Below are 18200 nucleotides of genomic sequence, written 5' to 3' on the forward strand. Positions count from 1 at the left end.
GGAGATTCTACTTTACCATTCTACTTTTTGCTGATGATGTAATCATCTTTTAACATTCCCCTAACAGTTTCAGATATAGTTCAGTACCTTTGTTGGCTTTTATAAGCTTAGCCAGCCAGCTGTTAGTTAGCCTTAGTAAAAACTAAGATCATGATTTTCCATAAAACCATAGATGCTCTTTCTAAGTTTAGTTCCCCTGAAAGGGAGAGCATGTGGAGAAAAGATTCCAGAATTCAGTTTGAAGGTCCATGCTTGAAGCCTTCCTCTCAGTTCTGTTACGGCAAGAGATATGTTTCACTCCCTATCCTGGCACCAGTGCTTTCAAACACTTTGCAGAATAATCCTATCGAATATGTGCTGCTTCAATGTAGTCATTAAACTTGTCTTGTATTAATTTCCTCATCAATAAATGGCAAAACTCGTCAAATTTCCATGGAGATATGAAACAATAACAGAAAAAATTGTTTTTGATACCCAAATAAATAGACAATAAATTCAATTAAAATCCCAAATACATCAAATTCTACTTCTAACTTCTATTATATATAATTGTATAACTATAGGTTTATATAAAAATAATTATTGCTGTTCAGTGTTTATATAAAAGTGTTGATTAAACTTTCCCGTACAAATTCTCATTGTAACCTTATAACTGGGCCTGTACACATTATGCAGTGCTTCATTCTTCTCTCAATCCAATATCTTCATTGTTGAATCTGTCATGTCACCTTTACATATAGGTTCCATGATGAGCCATAAGCCCATTTCCCATTTCCTGCGGAATTAGGAATATAATGCTGAGAATGTTTTCATAACCTTTAAGTGAGTTATGTTTTTTATGTAATCCTACTAAGTGGCATTGGAAGAAGCACTTGATCATTTGAAAAGGTTTCTTTTTGGAACGAAAAATATGGGCACTCAAGGGTCTATATAAGCAAGGCTACTAACCAAAGGATGTATGCTTGTTTATTATCCAATTCCCTCGAATAGATTGGACATAATATTAATCTATTACTGGAGATTGGAGGACAGCAACCCCCTAATTTGCTCCACTAAATTAGCAGATGAAAACCCCTGATTCAAATTTATGCAATCCCACCTAAAGACTGAGTTTGAGCTTCAAACTTGTATACTGGAATGGAGTTGTCCATTTGGCATAAATCATTGTTTGTGGCAGCTGACATAGAGCCAATTTCTGCAGCAATTGGGCAGCTTTCATGGCACCATATTTCTAGTTTAAGGCAGCCTCCATCAACAACAATCCTTGCAAATTGGGGTGGCTATCACAGCATTGTATTTTATTTTTTTGGAGGCTTCCATTGCACCTATTTTCTGATCCCTAGGCAGCCATTATCACACCATTCCTTGACACCATTCCTTGAGGACATTTCAAGGGTTACTTCAGCACCATTCTAGGAATGTTGGCCTCTGCAACAGCACGATGTATTGCTGTTATTATTTCTCTACAAACTAGTGGAGATTTACAATTTCAGAATTGTTCTTGCGTATTTACTGAATAAGGAAAAAGTAATGAATTGTATGGGCTGTTGCATATAGTTCGTGAGGCTTTGTATTTCATTGATAAAATACATTTCATTCCTAGAAATCTAATATTCACTTTGGTAATTCTGATTTGTGACAAAAAAGATTCTATTACAAAGTGTTGAAATGTATGAAGCATGTGCTATTTGATCAAATATTGCATAATATTCCATCTGGGGCTATTACAGTGCTATTAGAACATTGATCCTTGCAACCTGGTGAACAAGGTTTGATGCAATTTAGAAAAATGGAAAAAATGGTGTATCAAAGTTGACATAAGAGACAAGAATTACATATGGTAGAAAGAGGGAAGCACAATTCAACAAAAGAAGAAAAGGCTAAAGCAATGTTTAAAACATTGATCAATTTGAGAGTGGGTCAGAGAGAAATATCTCATACACTCAAAGACACAATGGAAAAGATGGTGCAAGTCATGCAACATTAGAAAGCTCCTAGAATTCCAAAAACACCTATCAAAGGGGAAGTACATTAGAATTCCATGTCATGGTGCTTTCAAAAATTAGCATAGCTAAAACCCCATGGAGCAGTGGAGCACTACATAGAATAATTTTAGACGATCGTTGTCAAAGTTCCTGATGTGTCTGAGATGAGGATCAGGGCTCTTTTTGCAGGAATAGCAAAGCCACTGAAGGGTTTCGCCAGGGCATTGGAGCCTTCAATCTTCAAGATGCAATCAAAAGATCTCTCACCTTGGAGTATACCAAATTGATGTCTCACTTGGTGGTGACCTGAAAGTAAGCTGAAACATTAACTGTACATATTTAACTTCGGTAAATTACTCGTTCAAACTTCTAAAACTAAGAATTACTGTGATTTTTTGCACCATAACTGTTTATCTAATTTATTAATCAATGGTTTAGCATAAGACATTTTCAGAAATTTTCTTCTACTAATATGCACTTTCATACCCTGTGGGCCTGTACTATCCCTTGACAGTTGGCAGGACTATTCAGCTAACCTCGAAACATGTCAAACATTTTGAGTCACTTAACCTTGGAAACTATTGTTCAGATGCTTATAGATATATATACATTTCACATGAAACTATTCAAATCTTGTCATCTTTCATAAAGAAACTACTTCATCACATATCAGGAAAAGATACAGTTAACAGTCATTGAGCTAATAAAACTGGCTCCCATGCCTGATGATAAAGCTGCACCATAAGAAAACTTGTGCATCTGCAGAACATGACGTGCATTCCCACCAAATTTAGGTATGGAAGTATCTTTGTGAATTTCCTCCAAAATTGTCAATAGAAAAGAAATTCATCAAGGTTCTAAAAAGAGATTTTGAAATTGCGAATTGCGCCTAGCAGGTTTCGCTGATCCATATTTAAACCCGCATATCATTTCCTCAAATTCAAATGTAAGTACCATGTAAGTTTTCTAAAAAGCATCATCCTCCTAAGCTTTAAGCAAAGGATTAAGACTTTTTTTCTCATCAAATATTCTCCAAAAATGATTTAGCTTAAATTACCTCACTCAAGCCCTGTGCAGCTCCCAATCGCTCAACATTACTGTTGTCTGATTTCACGGTCTCTAATAACCATGGTACTAGATCTGGGAAGTTCTCTTCACCCATTCCCATGATGAGGGACCCAATAGCTCTAGCCGCAACTGCACGTACTTCTGGTATAGGATCTACAAGTACCTGTCAAGAAATGAAATTAGCTACATAATACGACAGCAAATATGTCTATATGAAACATGAAATGAGGCAAAACCAAGATAAATCCCACCAATACCTTCTTCACTTCTGGAAGAAGCAAGCCTATGTATGGAAGCATATCTTTTGGCTCTGTTACCAAAGAGCACATGTTTCCAACTATCTGGGCTGCTTTCTTTTTTGTATCTGCACTTCTCTCTCTGAGACCACGGTGAACTATAGGTACCAACAATGCTAGAGCAGGTGCATCAATGGTATTGACAAAAGTTGTCTACAACATAATGATAAGAATTAGGGGTCTACGAAGAAGCCGATAGCCCATAAACAATACTGAACCATAAATAATAATTTAGTAAGTTCAATGTCTAAAAAATTTACCTGTAGAATAATGTCAAGGGAATATTTTGCATGCTGATTAGGATCTGAAATACCTAGTAGCAATGTGGACACAAGAGCAGATATTTCTGGATTTTTTATCACACTGCCAACCTGTTTACCCAGCCAGTTTCTCAATAAAGCAATATTGCAAACCAGTGAACACTAAAAAGAATGACCATAAATATCATTTCCAAATTCGAGCATATCACCTGTTGCAAAGCCATCTGACCAGCAGATTGGACCTTTGGATGTGTATCTGTTAAAACCTGAACAAATGAACACAAAGACCTAGATAAAGATCGAATTACAGAAAACCTTAGTCTACATCTAGCAGTTCAAAATAGCCATGAGGATGCTTTTGCTTTGCAAACCTCAGTAAGTTTTGGAACAATTTTTGGAAGACATTGTGATAACTGCTGAGGAGCACAATAAGCCATAGCTCCCAGTAGCTGAACACTTCCTTGTTTAGTCCTCCAAGCTTTATCCTCCAAACCCTGGTGACAAACAACATAAAAATTATGGGAATCCATACGATGACACTTGCACCAATTATGGGAATCCATACGATGACATCCTATAGAATAACAAAACTTGAACAAATAAGGCATACACATAACAATCACAAACATTTGAAATATCTAAGTAAGTCTATATCTTTCAACGTGCAGCTTCTTCTCATTCATCCATCCAAGCATTAAGAGTTGGAAATGTTGTCATTGATGTCAAAGGAGTTAAATGTTGTCATTAATGTCAAGGTTAAGTAAATCATTGGAATTCACTGTCATTGATGTCAAAGCAAATTAAGAAGACTATTCATATGTTAAAAGAGTCTATTCCATAAACAGCAGTTCAGATTGTCAGTAATAACGTAGAAGGTGATAATATAAAAGAAGCATTCAAAGGCAAATGTCAGATTTGTTTGACCACATCAAAAGAGATGAACAAATAAGAAATGGCTGGTAGTGGTTAATTAATCAAAGAAAATTAAAGTTATGAATAAAGATTATTTATTATAAACAAGACTAACATAGCAATATCCTTGAAGGCTGACTCAGTATTAGCGATGGGAGCCAAACAAATATTCTGGTCAATGCATTTGTGCACAGAAAGAAAGGACAGCGATTATAAGAGGATTATACTCATGTAAACAGTGAATGGTATAAGTGAAGATTGGTGAATTTGTCCTATTAGGAATGGCAATGGAATTTCTACAAAGATAGTACTTAGTTTAGACAACAGGGAAGTCCGATATTGATGGTGTCAAGAGCTCACATCAGACGTGCAAGTCGACCCAGAATTCAAACCCAAAGCCTTAGATAAGCTGCTACGTTTTTGCAAAAGAAGTGGCGGGTGCTGCAAGTGCTTGATGGCGTATTCATGGAAAAGGACATGATGTTTCTATGAGAGGGTGGTGAGGCATCTCGATGGGCCAGGTCCATAATGGCAACCGAATCGAAGGTCTGTGTGGGAACACCGGAGGTATGACAATGATAGTATTGTTGAAAAGTAAAGAAAAACGACGATCCTATTAAAATAGTTTATTGAATATCGAAGTTGAAATTGATTCACAAAGGCAGCGATTACACTTAATTAGATAGCAATGCATGGTTTAGGAACAACGATAATGCACATGGAGAGCATGGACAGCAATACAGAAAGCAATTCATATCAAAAGCAAAGAATAATAAAGCAGCAACCAAGTTCATCATGCAGCAATATGTATAATTCAAAGTCAGCAATTATAAAGAAGCAATCACAAATTAAAGAGCAGGGTTTTGTTAATTCGATCTGGGCCCTTGATCACTGTTTTATCTCGGTCGTTCAAAACTTTTGTGTGCCTATATAAGAATTCCTCCTCTCATTTGGAGAGTGTGAGGTTTTTGAAATATAGTTGCAAGAGGTCATTTTGGATAATACATTGCTTGTGTGCTTCTAGGCCTTGTAATCTCTTTTATCTAAATGATTAGCAAGGTTTTCAATTTCCTCAACACAATAGTTTAGATTTTATTTCATGTATGTTAAACGAATGCAAGATCTATTAAGTATTGATTTGTGGTGAATCTTCGCTCATACTTTTTATGAACAAATGATTTTTGTTTATTGTGTAAAGTTAGTCTGAGCTTTCCTTTGTGTATGCTTAACTTCCGATCATAAGCACATACCTAGAAGATTGCATCTGCTTTGTGTAGTTGTCCTAAGTGAGGCAAAGCAAAGTGTGGCTGTTGAGTTCACCTAGTCAATACCGTCTCTTGAATTCTTAGGAATAGATTAGACTTTCTAAACCCTTGTCTCCTTTTCAGTTTTTCCATGATCCAAGTCCCAAGTGATAGAGCTTCATTGTCTAAACCTTCATTGTGAATTGAACAAGCCAAACATAAGTCCCTTTGTGTATTACCAGCATATCATAACGCCCATTGAGCTTATCCACACATCAAGACCTGACAAAAGAAACCTTGGAATCGCCATATGGTCTTCTCGCAATCTTAGCATAAGCGGTGATTTTTCAAGAGAGGATAGAGTGTCTTTGGACATTTTATTCTGAGTTTGGTGAATGATAAAACAAACACCAACAATATTGTACTGTACTTGGCCGTACCAAAGGAAACAATCAGACTGTAATAGAAGAAAAACACACAAAATGCAACATAAAACTTGCCAAAAAATGAAGTTTCTTCTGAGTCAATCATCCTCCAACCTTCTCCAACCATGAAATTTGAGTTGGAGGCCATATTTATACATTTTCAACCAATTCCAACTATTTTTTTAAAGTTACAACTGTCCAACTTCCCTTATTTACAACTTATGACTCTTCATATTCCATGTTTTGCAATTTTGAAAATATTTAGCAAAATTGACAACTTTTGCAACTTGACACTCCAACACACCTAGCGAACTAATATGGACTCCAACACACATAACATGGTCTTAAATGATCTTATTACATGGAAGAACATCAAACAAAACCAAAATGCTAATTTTGAACCTACTTAACCTAGGGTCCTCCACCAATCTGAAAATATGTACCTGCATATGTTCTAAATATTTACAACCAAGATAGTAAGAGAGGGGTTCGCAAGTTGGGGAACGTTGTTGGCGTCACCTTCTAGGCACGCCACCTCATGGTATAAGACCAAGGAGTCCCATGAGGCCAAAGGGGTACAGAGGGTGCTGCTTTTGGGCCTATTAGGATGGACTTCCTGGGCACCCTATTGTAAAGAGGTCTCATACTCCGTGATAAGTTGATACTTTGTCATGTTTTTACCATCAAAACTCTTAGGTTTTTGACATCTTTTGGGTTGCATTGTGGTAGTAAAGTATTGTGAATTGACTATATGTATTCCATGTGTTAAACCTGAACTTATGAAATCATGTTTGAACTTTGCCGATCTATTCCTGCAGCCATGCCAATTTATTCCTGCAGCCAAGTGATTTGTTCCTATTGTTATGCAGATTATTTGGGATAATGTTATATGTGAGTTAATGAATGTATTAATTAAGTAAAATACGTATGCATGTCCGTGTATGTTGTTTTTGTTTAGTGCAAATAATAAATGATGTCGCGGTGGATGTTCTCCTTTCGCGCCTAAGGAATGAAGAATCACGTATGAGATAACTGGAGATCAAATTGAAGAGGAGCCGAGCGAGCGCAAGATATGGCATAACCGGAGCAGACATACATCACTATGGGAGTTTAACTCTAGTGGGCATTGAATTCGCAAAATATCGCTACAGCGTGCAAAGAATGTGGTTCGGTTTAGATCCACGTTTCCTGCAGCCAAGCTCTAGTTATCTTCTTCATCTGTCAATCATCCGCCTCTTCTTCTGGGCATGATTTGAGTTGTCCATTGTAGTTGACCTTTGCTTTATAATAAGCTCTTCCTTTTTCTTAGAGGTTAGACGGAATAGAAAGGAATAGAGCAGAGAATTTTGACAAGCATTCTAGAGTTTTTCTTTTAGAACATGTAATCATTTTCAGGAAGAAATGAATGAAAAATATGTTGTTCTGATCTGTTAAAAGTATTTTGCTGGAAGCTTGATATCACTCATCCAAGGGGGCCCACTTGGTGAGTGATCTTGTGTTTATGTTCATTGAAATTATTTCTTCTTTAGTTGCAGTAGAAGTTCATGCTTGGATTGTTCCTGCGGCCACTGGAAATAGATCCACTGACTGTTCCTGCAGCCAAGCCAGAACAGAGTGATTTCTATTATTTACATTAGATCATTCCAGCATAGTTTTTATAAGTTTTCATGTAGCCTTCTATGATTTCCATTCTTGCTTTTCCTTTCTGCATAATGTTAGTTACTGCAGCAATGCAGAATAGCCATTGAAGGAGCTTAGTGCATATATAGTGCAAACCCATTTCAAGTTTTACGTCCCTGGGTTGATAACTAAATGAACACTAGCCATGAAAATAGTAACTTTACCAGATGAATGTCCAAACTTCGGATTGAGATTTCAATTAGAGTTATTATTATTATAGTTGGAGTAGACATTTTTGGCGCCGTTGCCGAGGATGGTGTCAAACTAAGAACCTTTTATGGTTATTATAGTTTCTAGTTAATTGGTTGAAAATTTCATGAATCTGCAAGCATAGCAGAAGAAGAGACCCTAGAGGTAGATTTCTGCCCACTCATCCTAATCATGCAGAAGATAATTTCCCAGATATAAATCCTTTTGTTGAACTTTACCAAGCCCCACAAAATTTGAATCACCCTAAATCTGAATTTCCAGAAGGTAGTCTTTAGTTCCTTTTTGGTCCACAAGAAGAAGAATTTCCTATAGTAACAACCCCCACAAGTCCAATGCAAAGGAACCCTCCTCCTAGTGGGAATAATCCACCACCACCACCAGGTCCAACGTTCGAGTTTCCCATCTCTGATCAACATGATAATGCTAACCTCAAACATTCCAGCATCTTCACTCCCTAAATTCTATGGGTTGGTGACAGAGGATCCGGATACATTTCTGTTTGAGTTTGATGTTCTCTGTAGGAGTTTTGACTATACTACAGATGCCCATAGACTCAAAATTTTTCCTGCCACTTTGAAGGAGTCATCCTTGAGATGGTTTATGAGCTTGGGTAGTAGCACAATCAACACATGGGATGAGATGAAACGGTTGTTTCTTGCAAAATACAAAGATTATTGTAGAGGCACTGATCGTCATGGAGATGATATCTTTAGAATGATACAAACTGAAGATGAGAGTCTTGAAGATTATCTGGAAAGGTTTCTGTTTAGTGTCAAGAAGTCCAAGCATAGTACTCTGAATGAAGATTCCCTCAAATTGATATTTTTGAGGGGTATCAGTGATGAATGCACCAATTCCTTAGATCTTATGGGAGGAGGTGACATTACACAATCTACTTGAGCTGAAATAGGACAAATTTGCAAGAATTATTCCAAATCTACATCTAAGAAGAATAGGAGATTTAAGCCAGGGGCACCATTATCAGCATCTGGAACTAGAGTTTCTAGATTGGAACTTAGTCATCTGTTAAAGGACTTCAAGGAGGACATTATAAACAATATGGCTACCCAGTTGGATACATTGGCAGCTAAGAAGAAGCATGAGGAAGCTGATGCATTCCTTGCAGAATTTTGTCCTCATTGTAAACAGCGGAAGAAAGATTGCAGACGTAAGATGGTTGCAAACGTGGAAGTACCTGACTTCAAACCAGTTCAAGGTGAGGACGAGCAAGTCTTCTATGTTGCTCAAAGAAGACCAAATTTTCAAAGACAAGGTATGCCACCCGATCCACTTTCTTTTTCTGGTTATAGTGGTAATTCTTATGCACCAAATAACCAATGGCAACCACAATATTCTCAAAATTTTGGTAACTATCCACATTGGTATGGGTCACAAGGCCAAGGGCAACAATTTGCTAATCAAGTTCCACAGTGGCAGCAGCCACAGGGGAACTGGTATCCACCTCAAGGTCAAGGGAACTAGTTTCAAGGGAATTGGCAACCTACCTCTCAATGGAGGGGAAACCAATCATGGCCAGCCCAATCTTCTGGATATCAGCCTCCTGTTCAACAGCCACAACCTCCTTCTTTAATGCCCCCTCTTGCAGCTACTGCTGCACCGCCTAAACCAACACAGTTGCCTACTCAATCGTTGCCAAATCCAAATATCAAATCTCAGCAACAACAACAAGCTTATTCAGCTGATGTTAATCAGTACCCAGCCTATTCTTTATCACTAGATGGCATACACCTCCGATCTGGAACAACTTCACCTAATCCCTCTCATCCAGTTATCAATGAGGTACAAGAGGAGCGAAAAATCTCTAATTCAACAGATACAATACCCCAAAGTCAAATATTGCCACCATTTCCCCATAGATTGCAAAACAAAGAATTTCCCATTGGACAACAGCAAAGCTTTGATATTATTGATCAACTGAAGCACATTTGTGTTAAAATTCCATTGTTGCAAGCAATAAAGGATGTGCCTATATATGGTAAGGCATTGAGAGAGGCATGCCTAAAGAAACCTGGCAGGAAGAAAAAGGATCCACAAACAGTGCATGTTATGGGTCAATTGGCTGATATCGTGTTAGGTAAAATTGCAATTCCAAAGTATTCTGATCCAAGTAGTCCTGTTGTGAGTATAGTCATTAATGGCAGTCAAATAAAGAATGTTTTGATTGATTTAGGAGCAGCCATTAATGTAATGACAAGGGAAGTAATGAAACATCTAGAGATCAATAGTTTAAGGGCTACACCCACAGTTCTCCAACTTGCTGATGGTTCTAAAGTGAAACCTGACGGTATCATAGAGGATGTAGTAGTTATTCTAGATTCCTGGGAATATCCTGCAGACTTTATGATTCTATCTCCAAAAGCAACATTGGGAGGATATCCGGTCATTTTGGGTAGACCTTGGCTTGCCACAAGTAATGCATATATTGGGTGTAGATCAAGAGACATGACTATTTCAGATGGGAGTTCTACAAAAACATTAGCCTTGTATTCTCCAGCACAACCACAGCTTGAGCAGCAACAAGCTGTTTGGCCTATCTTGGGGGAGGAATTTGACGAAATTGACTCTATTAATTACCTTATGATGATTAATCGAGGACCACTCATGCAGTTATATGATTAGGAATCAATTCTTTATAAAATACTGATAAATGAATTTATAGAAGAGCAAAAATTGCAGGAATTGGTTCTAAATATTGCAGGTTTGGACTTTCCTGCAGCCACTGATATTTTGCATACTCTGTTGCCGCAGGAATTATCTTTTTCTCATTTCTCTGATATAAACCAGATTGATCTTACTATTAAGATAGAGGTGGAATTGAATAAATATTTGAATATCAATAGAGATCTATCAGATACTCAAAAGGAGGGCCTTGTAGACTTGCTGAAACTCCATAAAAATGCTTTTGCATGGGATTACAAGGATATGAGTGGGATTGATCCAGCAATTTGTACTCACCGTATTTACATAAAGGATGAGTGTTGCCCACTTAGACAACCTCAAAGAAGGGTCAATCCTACCTTGAAGGAGATAGTTAAAGAAGAATTACAGAAATTGTTGAAAGCTGGGTTTATCTATCCTATCTCTAACAGTCAATGGGTATCACCTCTAGTGATAGTGCCTTAAAAAGGAGGCAAATGGAGGGTATGTGTTGATTATAGAGCTCTGAATTTAGCAACAAGAAAAGATCATTTTCCATTGCCATTTGTGGATCAGGTATTAGATTCTCTTGCTGGTAAGAGATATTATTCATTCCTTGATGGATTTAGTGGCTACAATCAGATATAGATAGCCCCAGAGGATCAAGAGAAGACAACATTTACTTGCCCATGGGGCACGTATGCATATTTTGTTCTTCCTTTTGGGTTGTGTAATGCTCCAGCCACTTTTCAAAGAGCAGTGATCAGTATTTTTTTTTATATTTCTCAAGATATCATGGAAATTTAAATGGATGACTTCACAACTTATGGTTTTGAATTTGATCAAGCATTGGGTAATTTGAAGAAAGTTTTGCAGCGATGTGAAGAGTACAATTTGTCTTTAAACAGTGAGAAGTGTTTTATCATGATGGAAGAAGGAATAGTCCTTGGTCATCATATATTTGTACAAGGCATACAGGTGAATCTAGCAAAGATTGAGGTCATTTAGAATATTAATGACCCTGTGAAGCAAAAAGATGTGAGAAGTTTTCTTGGTCATGTTGGATACTACAGAAGGTTTATCAAAGATTTCAATAAAATTGCAAGTCCCTTATATTCACTGCTTACCAAAGATGCAGAATTTAAATGGACCCCAGCATGCAATGAAGCTTTCTTAAAGCTTAAGCATGTTTTGACTCAAGCACCAGTTCCTAAGGGGCCAAATTGGTCTTTACCATTCCAAATCCATACAGATACATCTGATTATGCAATAGGAGCAATGCTAGGCCAAAGAATTGACAAATTGGAAAATGCAATATATTATATTAGTAAGAATTTGCAGGGACCTGAATTGAATTACACAGTTACTGAAAAGGAAATGCTAGCTGTCATATATGCACTTAACAAATTTAGACACTATATCACAGGGTATCCCATATTTGTGCATATAGATCATACTACAATTAGATATCTCATGAATAAGCCATCAATCACTGGTAGATTAGCTCGCTGGTTATTGTTGATGCAAGAATTTGATATCATAGTTGTTGATAAGCCAGGGAAGTATAATGTGGTTGCAGATTATCTTTCACATCTTCAATTGCAGGAAGATTCTACAATAATAGATGACACTTTTCTAAATGAACATTTGTTTCTCATACAGGCTCACACTCCTTGGTATGCTGATATTGCCAACTATCTAGCTACAGCTAAGATGCCAATTTATTTCTCTCCTAAGGAAAAAAGGTTGCTAGTTGAAAAAAATTTTAACTTTTCATGGATTGCTGATTGTCTATTCTATACTGGACCTGACCAAGTCATGCGAAGATGTGTCAGAGAAGATGAAACATATGACATCCTGCATGCATGTCATGATGAACCATGTGGAGGTCATTTTGCTGCCAAAAGAACAGCACTGAAAATACTTAATACAGGATACTATTGGCCCACATTACACAAGGATGCAGCTCAGTGCACAAGGAAATGTGACAAATGTCAGCGAATGGGCAAACCTACAAAATCTGATGAGATGCCACTATATCCTAAAATATCAGTTGCACCATTTGACAAGTGGGGATTAGATTTTGTTGGCCCAATTGATCCCCCTTCTAATGGCAAATCTTATATCTTGGTATGTACAGACTATGTAACAAAATGGGTAGAAGCTAGAGCCATGACACATGCAAGAGATAATAAGGTGGCTGAGTTTCTCTATGAGGAGATATTTACAAGATATGGAGTACCAAGGGAAATTGTCTCTGACCAAGGACCTCAATTTACTTCAATATTGATAAAGGCTTTGGTCAATGAATACAATATAAGACACAGGAAATCTACTCCATATCATCCACAGTCTAATGGACAGGTAGAAGTTACAAATAGAGAGCTTGAGGCTATTCTTACAAAAATAGTGTCTGTTCACAAGAAAGATTGGTCTCATCGGCTTTCAGAAGCAATTTGGGCATATAGAACAACTTGGAAAACACCAATTGGTTTCACACCTTTTGAGATGGTTTATAGCAAAACAGCAATGATGCCTATTGAATTTGAGCATAAAACTTTGAGAACAACTTTGCAATTAAATATGACATTGTCTAAAGCACAGAAAGAACGCATTCAGCAATTAAATGCTCTAGATGAATGGAGAAAGATAGTTGTTCACCAAACAGAATTGATTCAAAATCAAAGAGCAAAATGGCATGATAAATATATCAGGGGAAAGAAATTCAAAGTTGGTGACTGGGCACTACTTTATGATTCCAGATATAAAGATGCTATGGGAAAGCTTCAAACCAGGTGGTTAGGTCCTTATGAGATAGAAGAAGTTTTCCAGAATGGAGCAATCCGTTTGTCCACAATTGATCCTGCTCGATTTAAACTTTTACTAAATGGGCACCGACTAAGACTATATCATAAGCCAGCTACTAAAGAAGAGTTTGTGCAGCAGTTTGTTCCACAAAGTGACATAAAGGTTTCTGCAGCCACTGAAAAGGTTCCTACAGCAACTAACACTGATTCTGCAGCAACTCATGAGCTTCTTGTTGCAATTAAGCAAGGTAATAAAGATAATGTTCCTGTAGCCTCTGCAGTGAACATATTTGTCGTTTCATAATAAAATATTTCCATTTTATATGGGAATATTCTTCTCCGTACATAAAATCCCATCCACGACATTCCATCCCACGTTCTTACCTGTCATTTCATTTCATTTCGCCTTCATTTTCATGCAATTGCAGGTATGTGTATATTGTATTTTATTTTAATTATGCATTTATTAGTTCATTATGATTATATCCTGTTTAAATCCACTCCACTACCCGAAATCTTGTCAGCTTGTGTGGACACGTGCTAGGTTAAGTTGGGGGGGGGGGGGGGGGGGGGGTACTTTATGGTTGGTTTTCCAATATGATTAATTATCAGTCCTTTTTGGTACCCCAAATTGGTCTACTCCCCATCATTACTTATTATGTTATTATTTCACGCACGTGAATAATAAATTCTGCCGCCAGAATTAAGATATGTAAAGAGATTTCATTTTTAGCAATACTGTCAAATATTCTGGTTCAGCTGCAGAGAGAAAAATATCAGAGTAAAAGATGGGTGGTGATCTAATTCGCCATGAGCCAACGGTCCATGAAGGGTTGCTGCAAGATGGTCTTTGTGAGCATTATTTCCGAAACCACGGCTGGTTGGATTACTTCTTGAAAATCAGAATTATAACGAAGAAATTGCTGCAGAATTCATGCATTCCTTTAATGAAGGAGAAGCTACGATTAAAGGTTTGAGGGTTATTGCTATGGAGCAGCGAATAGCAGAAGTAACAGGGTTGCTGCAGGAAGGAGAACTCTTTCTGGAATCAAAAGACGCGAGGAGTGTCAGGGTAGAGTTCACAACTCCCACTAATGGACCCTTAATGGTGGATAGACAAGGAACTAGAAGGGTTTCTCTACCAGCACATTGGCCTCAAGTAGCTTTGTATGTTATGAAATACATTACATGTGAAGGGCGGTATTCAAACCTGCATTCACCTCATTTTAAGTTACTTAGTCATCTGCGGCATGGCCGGCGAGTTAATGTTCCTAATTTCTTATACCATCTCATTTCTACAAGTGCTAAGGAGACGCGAAAGAATGGAAATCGCTCTGTTAGCCATTATGGACTGGTTAAGCTACTTGTATAGCAGTCCCTGAGAGATGTTTCACAAATGGAATGGGGTGTATTTGAGGATATACAACAATTTAGGGTTGATGGTGCCCTTGTTGCAGATAATCCACCGGTTGAAGAAGAAAATGTTGTAGATAATCCGCCTGTTGAAGATGAGGGTTTGTTTGTTGCTGAAGGAGCCGCAGTTATTATGGAAGAAAATATTGAATCGGAACCAATTGAAGAACAACCCTCTACTTCTCTTCAAAGAGATTCGCCAGTTTTGTGAAGGAAGGGAAAAGAGTTAGAAATGGGTGAAACAGAGGAAGAATTTATTACCCGGCCACAGGTAACTCAGATTCCTCCTGCAGCCAAGAGGCGTAGGACAAAAATAAAAGCTCCTGCAGCCATTCCAAAAGTATATGTGAGAAGAACACAAAGGAGGACACAGAAAACTCAACCTGTGGGTAATTCAGCAGAGGTTATTGCAGTAGAAACTTCGGAAGAAGGAAGCCCTGCGGAGGATGAAATTCAAGAAAATGTTGTTGAGGATAAACTAGCAAATCTTGCTTCTGTGGCACTGCAATTTGAAGAAAATGTTGAAGATGTTCTACAGCAGCCTCAAGAAAATATGGGAGGTATGCCAGCTCAGAATGAGGAGTTTATTGAAGAAATCCCACGATCTAAGGTAGTACCTATAAGACCTCCTCCATCCCTAAGTAGTTTATCTATTGCTTTAACATTTTATAGACAATGGGAAATAGAGAAGGATAGGTTGCAAGGGATTATTGATAAACAACAAAAAGAGATTGAAAAGAGAGATAAAAGAATTGAGGAATTAGAGGCTAAGGTAGAAATAATTTATGATATGGTTCCTGAGTTGATGCAGTGTAGGGCACCTCCAAGAGTTTATGCAGTACATTTGAAAGAGCGGTATTTGAACTTCAAATTAAACCGCATTGTTAGGGACCTTAATCCTTCCTTAGAAACACCTGAAGAATTCTTTTCTGCTTATCAAACCTCTCCACCTACTATGAAAAATTTGCTATGTGAATTATATTTACATAACTATGTTGTACCTTCAGACAGGGAGTGGAATCCTTTATTGTATATTGGAGATATCCATATCAGAGCTTTAATGTCATGGATCCAAAATGAGATTATCATAGGGCCGCAAGCCAGGGAGTATGAAAAATTAGAGCTTGACTGTCCATTACCATTAAGAAGGGAATCACAAGAACCAAGGGTTCTTTATTATGATTGGCAAAAGTTACTAATAAGAGATGATGTTAGTAAAATAGTGCTTCCAATGAGAGAAGAAGTTTATCAAGCATATGAGCATTTGGTTCAAACTGGTAGGACAGCTGCAATGGAAGGGTTAACTCAACGCTAGAATAATCTACCCGAACATTTAAAACAGGGAGAACCTTACTCACTACAAATTTTTCATGCAGCCATGCAAAGAGCCCCAAGATACATACAGTTAGGCAAGGAGAAAGCCAACAACTGGCTACCATTGATCTTTCAACCTCCGATCCTTATGTGGCCACTCTTGGCATGCCAGCCAACAGAGCAGAATTATGATGCATTCACAAAAGAAACAACTAGATGGTCCAGGCTGGAAAAAATGAATGGATTTTATTGGAACTTGGCTTCAGGGGGGACAAGTCAGGGCACTGTTGGTGATTTAAGGGTTACAGCGAGAATCAGAAGTATTGTGAATTCACTATATGTATTCCATGTGTTAAACCTGAACTTATGAAATCATGTTTGAACTTTGTCGGTCTATTCCTGCAACCATGCCAATTTATTCCTGCAACCAAGTGATTTCTTCCTATTGTTATGCGGATTATTTGGGATAATGTTATATGTGAGTTAATGAATGTATTAATTAAGTAAAATACGTATGCATGTCCTTGTATGTTGTTTTTGTTTAGTGTAAATAATAAATGATGCCGCGGTGGATGTTCTCCTTTCGCGCCTAAGGAATGAAGAATCACGTATGAGATAACTAGAGATCAAACTAAAGAGAAGCTGAGCGAGCGCAAGATATGGCATAACCGGAGCAGCCATACATCACTATGGGAGTTTAACTCTAATGGGCATTGAATTCGCAAAATATCGCTACGGCGTGCAAAGACTGTGGTTCGGTTTAGATCCACGTTTCTTGTAGCCAAGCTCTAGTCATCTTCTTCATCTGTCAATCATCCGCCTCTTCTTCTGGGCATGATTTGAGTTGTCAATTGTAGTTGACCTTTGCTTTATAATAAGCTCTTCCTTTTTCTTAGAGGTTAGACGGAATAGAAAGGAATAGAACAGAGAATTTTGACAAGCATTCTGGAGTTTTTCTTTTAGAACATGTAATCATTTTCAGGAAGAAATGAATGAAAAATATGTTGTTCTGATCTGTTAAAAGCATTTTGCTAGAAGCTTGATATCACTCATCCAAGGGGGCCCACTTGGTGAGTGATCCTGTGTTTATGTTCATTGAAATTATTTCTTCTTTAGTTGCAGTAGAAGTTCATGCTTGGATTGTTCCTGTAGCCACTGGAAATAGATCCACTGACTGTTCCTGCAGCCAAGCCAGAACAAAGTGATTTCTATTATTTACATTAGATCATTCCAGCATAGTTTTTATAAGTTTTCATGTAGCCTTCTATGATTTCCATTCTTGCTTTTCCTTTCTACATAATGTTAGTTACTACAGCAATGCAGAATGGCCATCGAAGGAGCTTAGTGCATATATAGTGCAGACCCATTTCAAGTTTTACATCCCTGGGTTGATAACTAAATGAACACTAGCCATGAAAATAGTAACTTTACCAGATGAATGTCCAAACTTCGGATTGAAATTTCAGTTAGAGTTATTATTATTATAGTTGGAGTAGACACTCCCTACCTTGGTAAATAGATGCGTTAATCATAAGGAATAGGATAATGGTAGCAAAGTTGAGGAAAATACTGATAGGATACCTCGCTAGGTATTCCACCTCATTTGGATTGCACAAGTCACATGAGGCCAAGGGGGATAAGGTCTGCCCTTGGGCCTAGGGTTGCGAATCTCTGGGGTATCCCACTTCGTCACCCTATCCTATGATTGAATTCTCTCAAGCATAATTTAATCTACAATTAGGACTCTGCTTTATATATGTATGATTGGTATTTTCTAATTAATAGAGCTATTCAATAAATTATGATTGTGTATTTCCTAACTTACTTGCAAGGTCTCAACCAAAGTAACAAGTATCTCTAAACCCTGCTCTACCTCAATTAGGACAAAATTTGGGTATTTTTAAATTTGGGGACATTGCAATGCCAAT

The 18200-nt window shown here is 37.6% G+C and overlaps 1 protein-coding gene across 6 annotated transcripts in view; it reads right to left on the minus strand.

Moving 5' to 3' along the window:
• The window catches only part of LOC131048585 (protein ILITYHIA), a 212581-nt gene that overhangs the window by 43139 nt on the left and 151242 nt on the right, over positions 1-18200 (minus strand). For all 6 annotated transcript variants that reach the window (XM_057982586.2, XM_057982589.2, XM_057982588.2 and 3 more), the window contains exons 32-36: positions 3981-4103; positions 3819-3875; positions 3610-3720; positions 3311-3502; positions 3043-3216 (exon numbers count right to left, since the gene is read on the minus strand). In XM_057982586.2, coding sequence (XP_057838569.2) covers positions 3043-3216; positions 3311-3502; positions 3610-3720; positions 3819-3875; positions 3981-4103 — 657 coding nt within the window. The remainder of the gene's footprint in view (positions 1-3042; positions 3217-3310; positions 3503-3609; positions 3721-3818; positions 3876-3980; positions 4104-18200) is intronic.

This window comes from Cryptomeria japonica, chromosome 7 (genome assembly GCF_030272615.1).
Source record: "Cryptomeria japonica chromosome 7, Sugi_1.0, whole genome shotgun sequence".
NCBI lineage: Eukaryota > Viridiplantae > Streptophyta > Pinopsida > Cupressales > Cupressaceae > Cryptomeria > Cryptomeria japonica.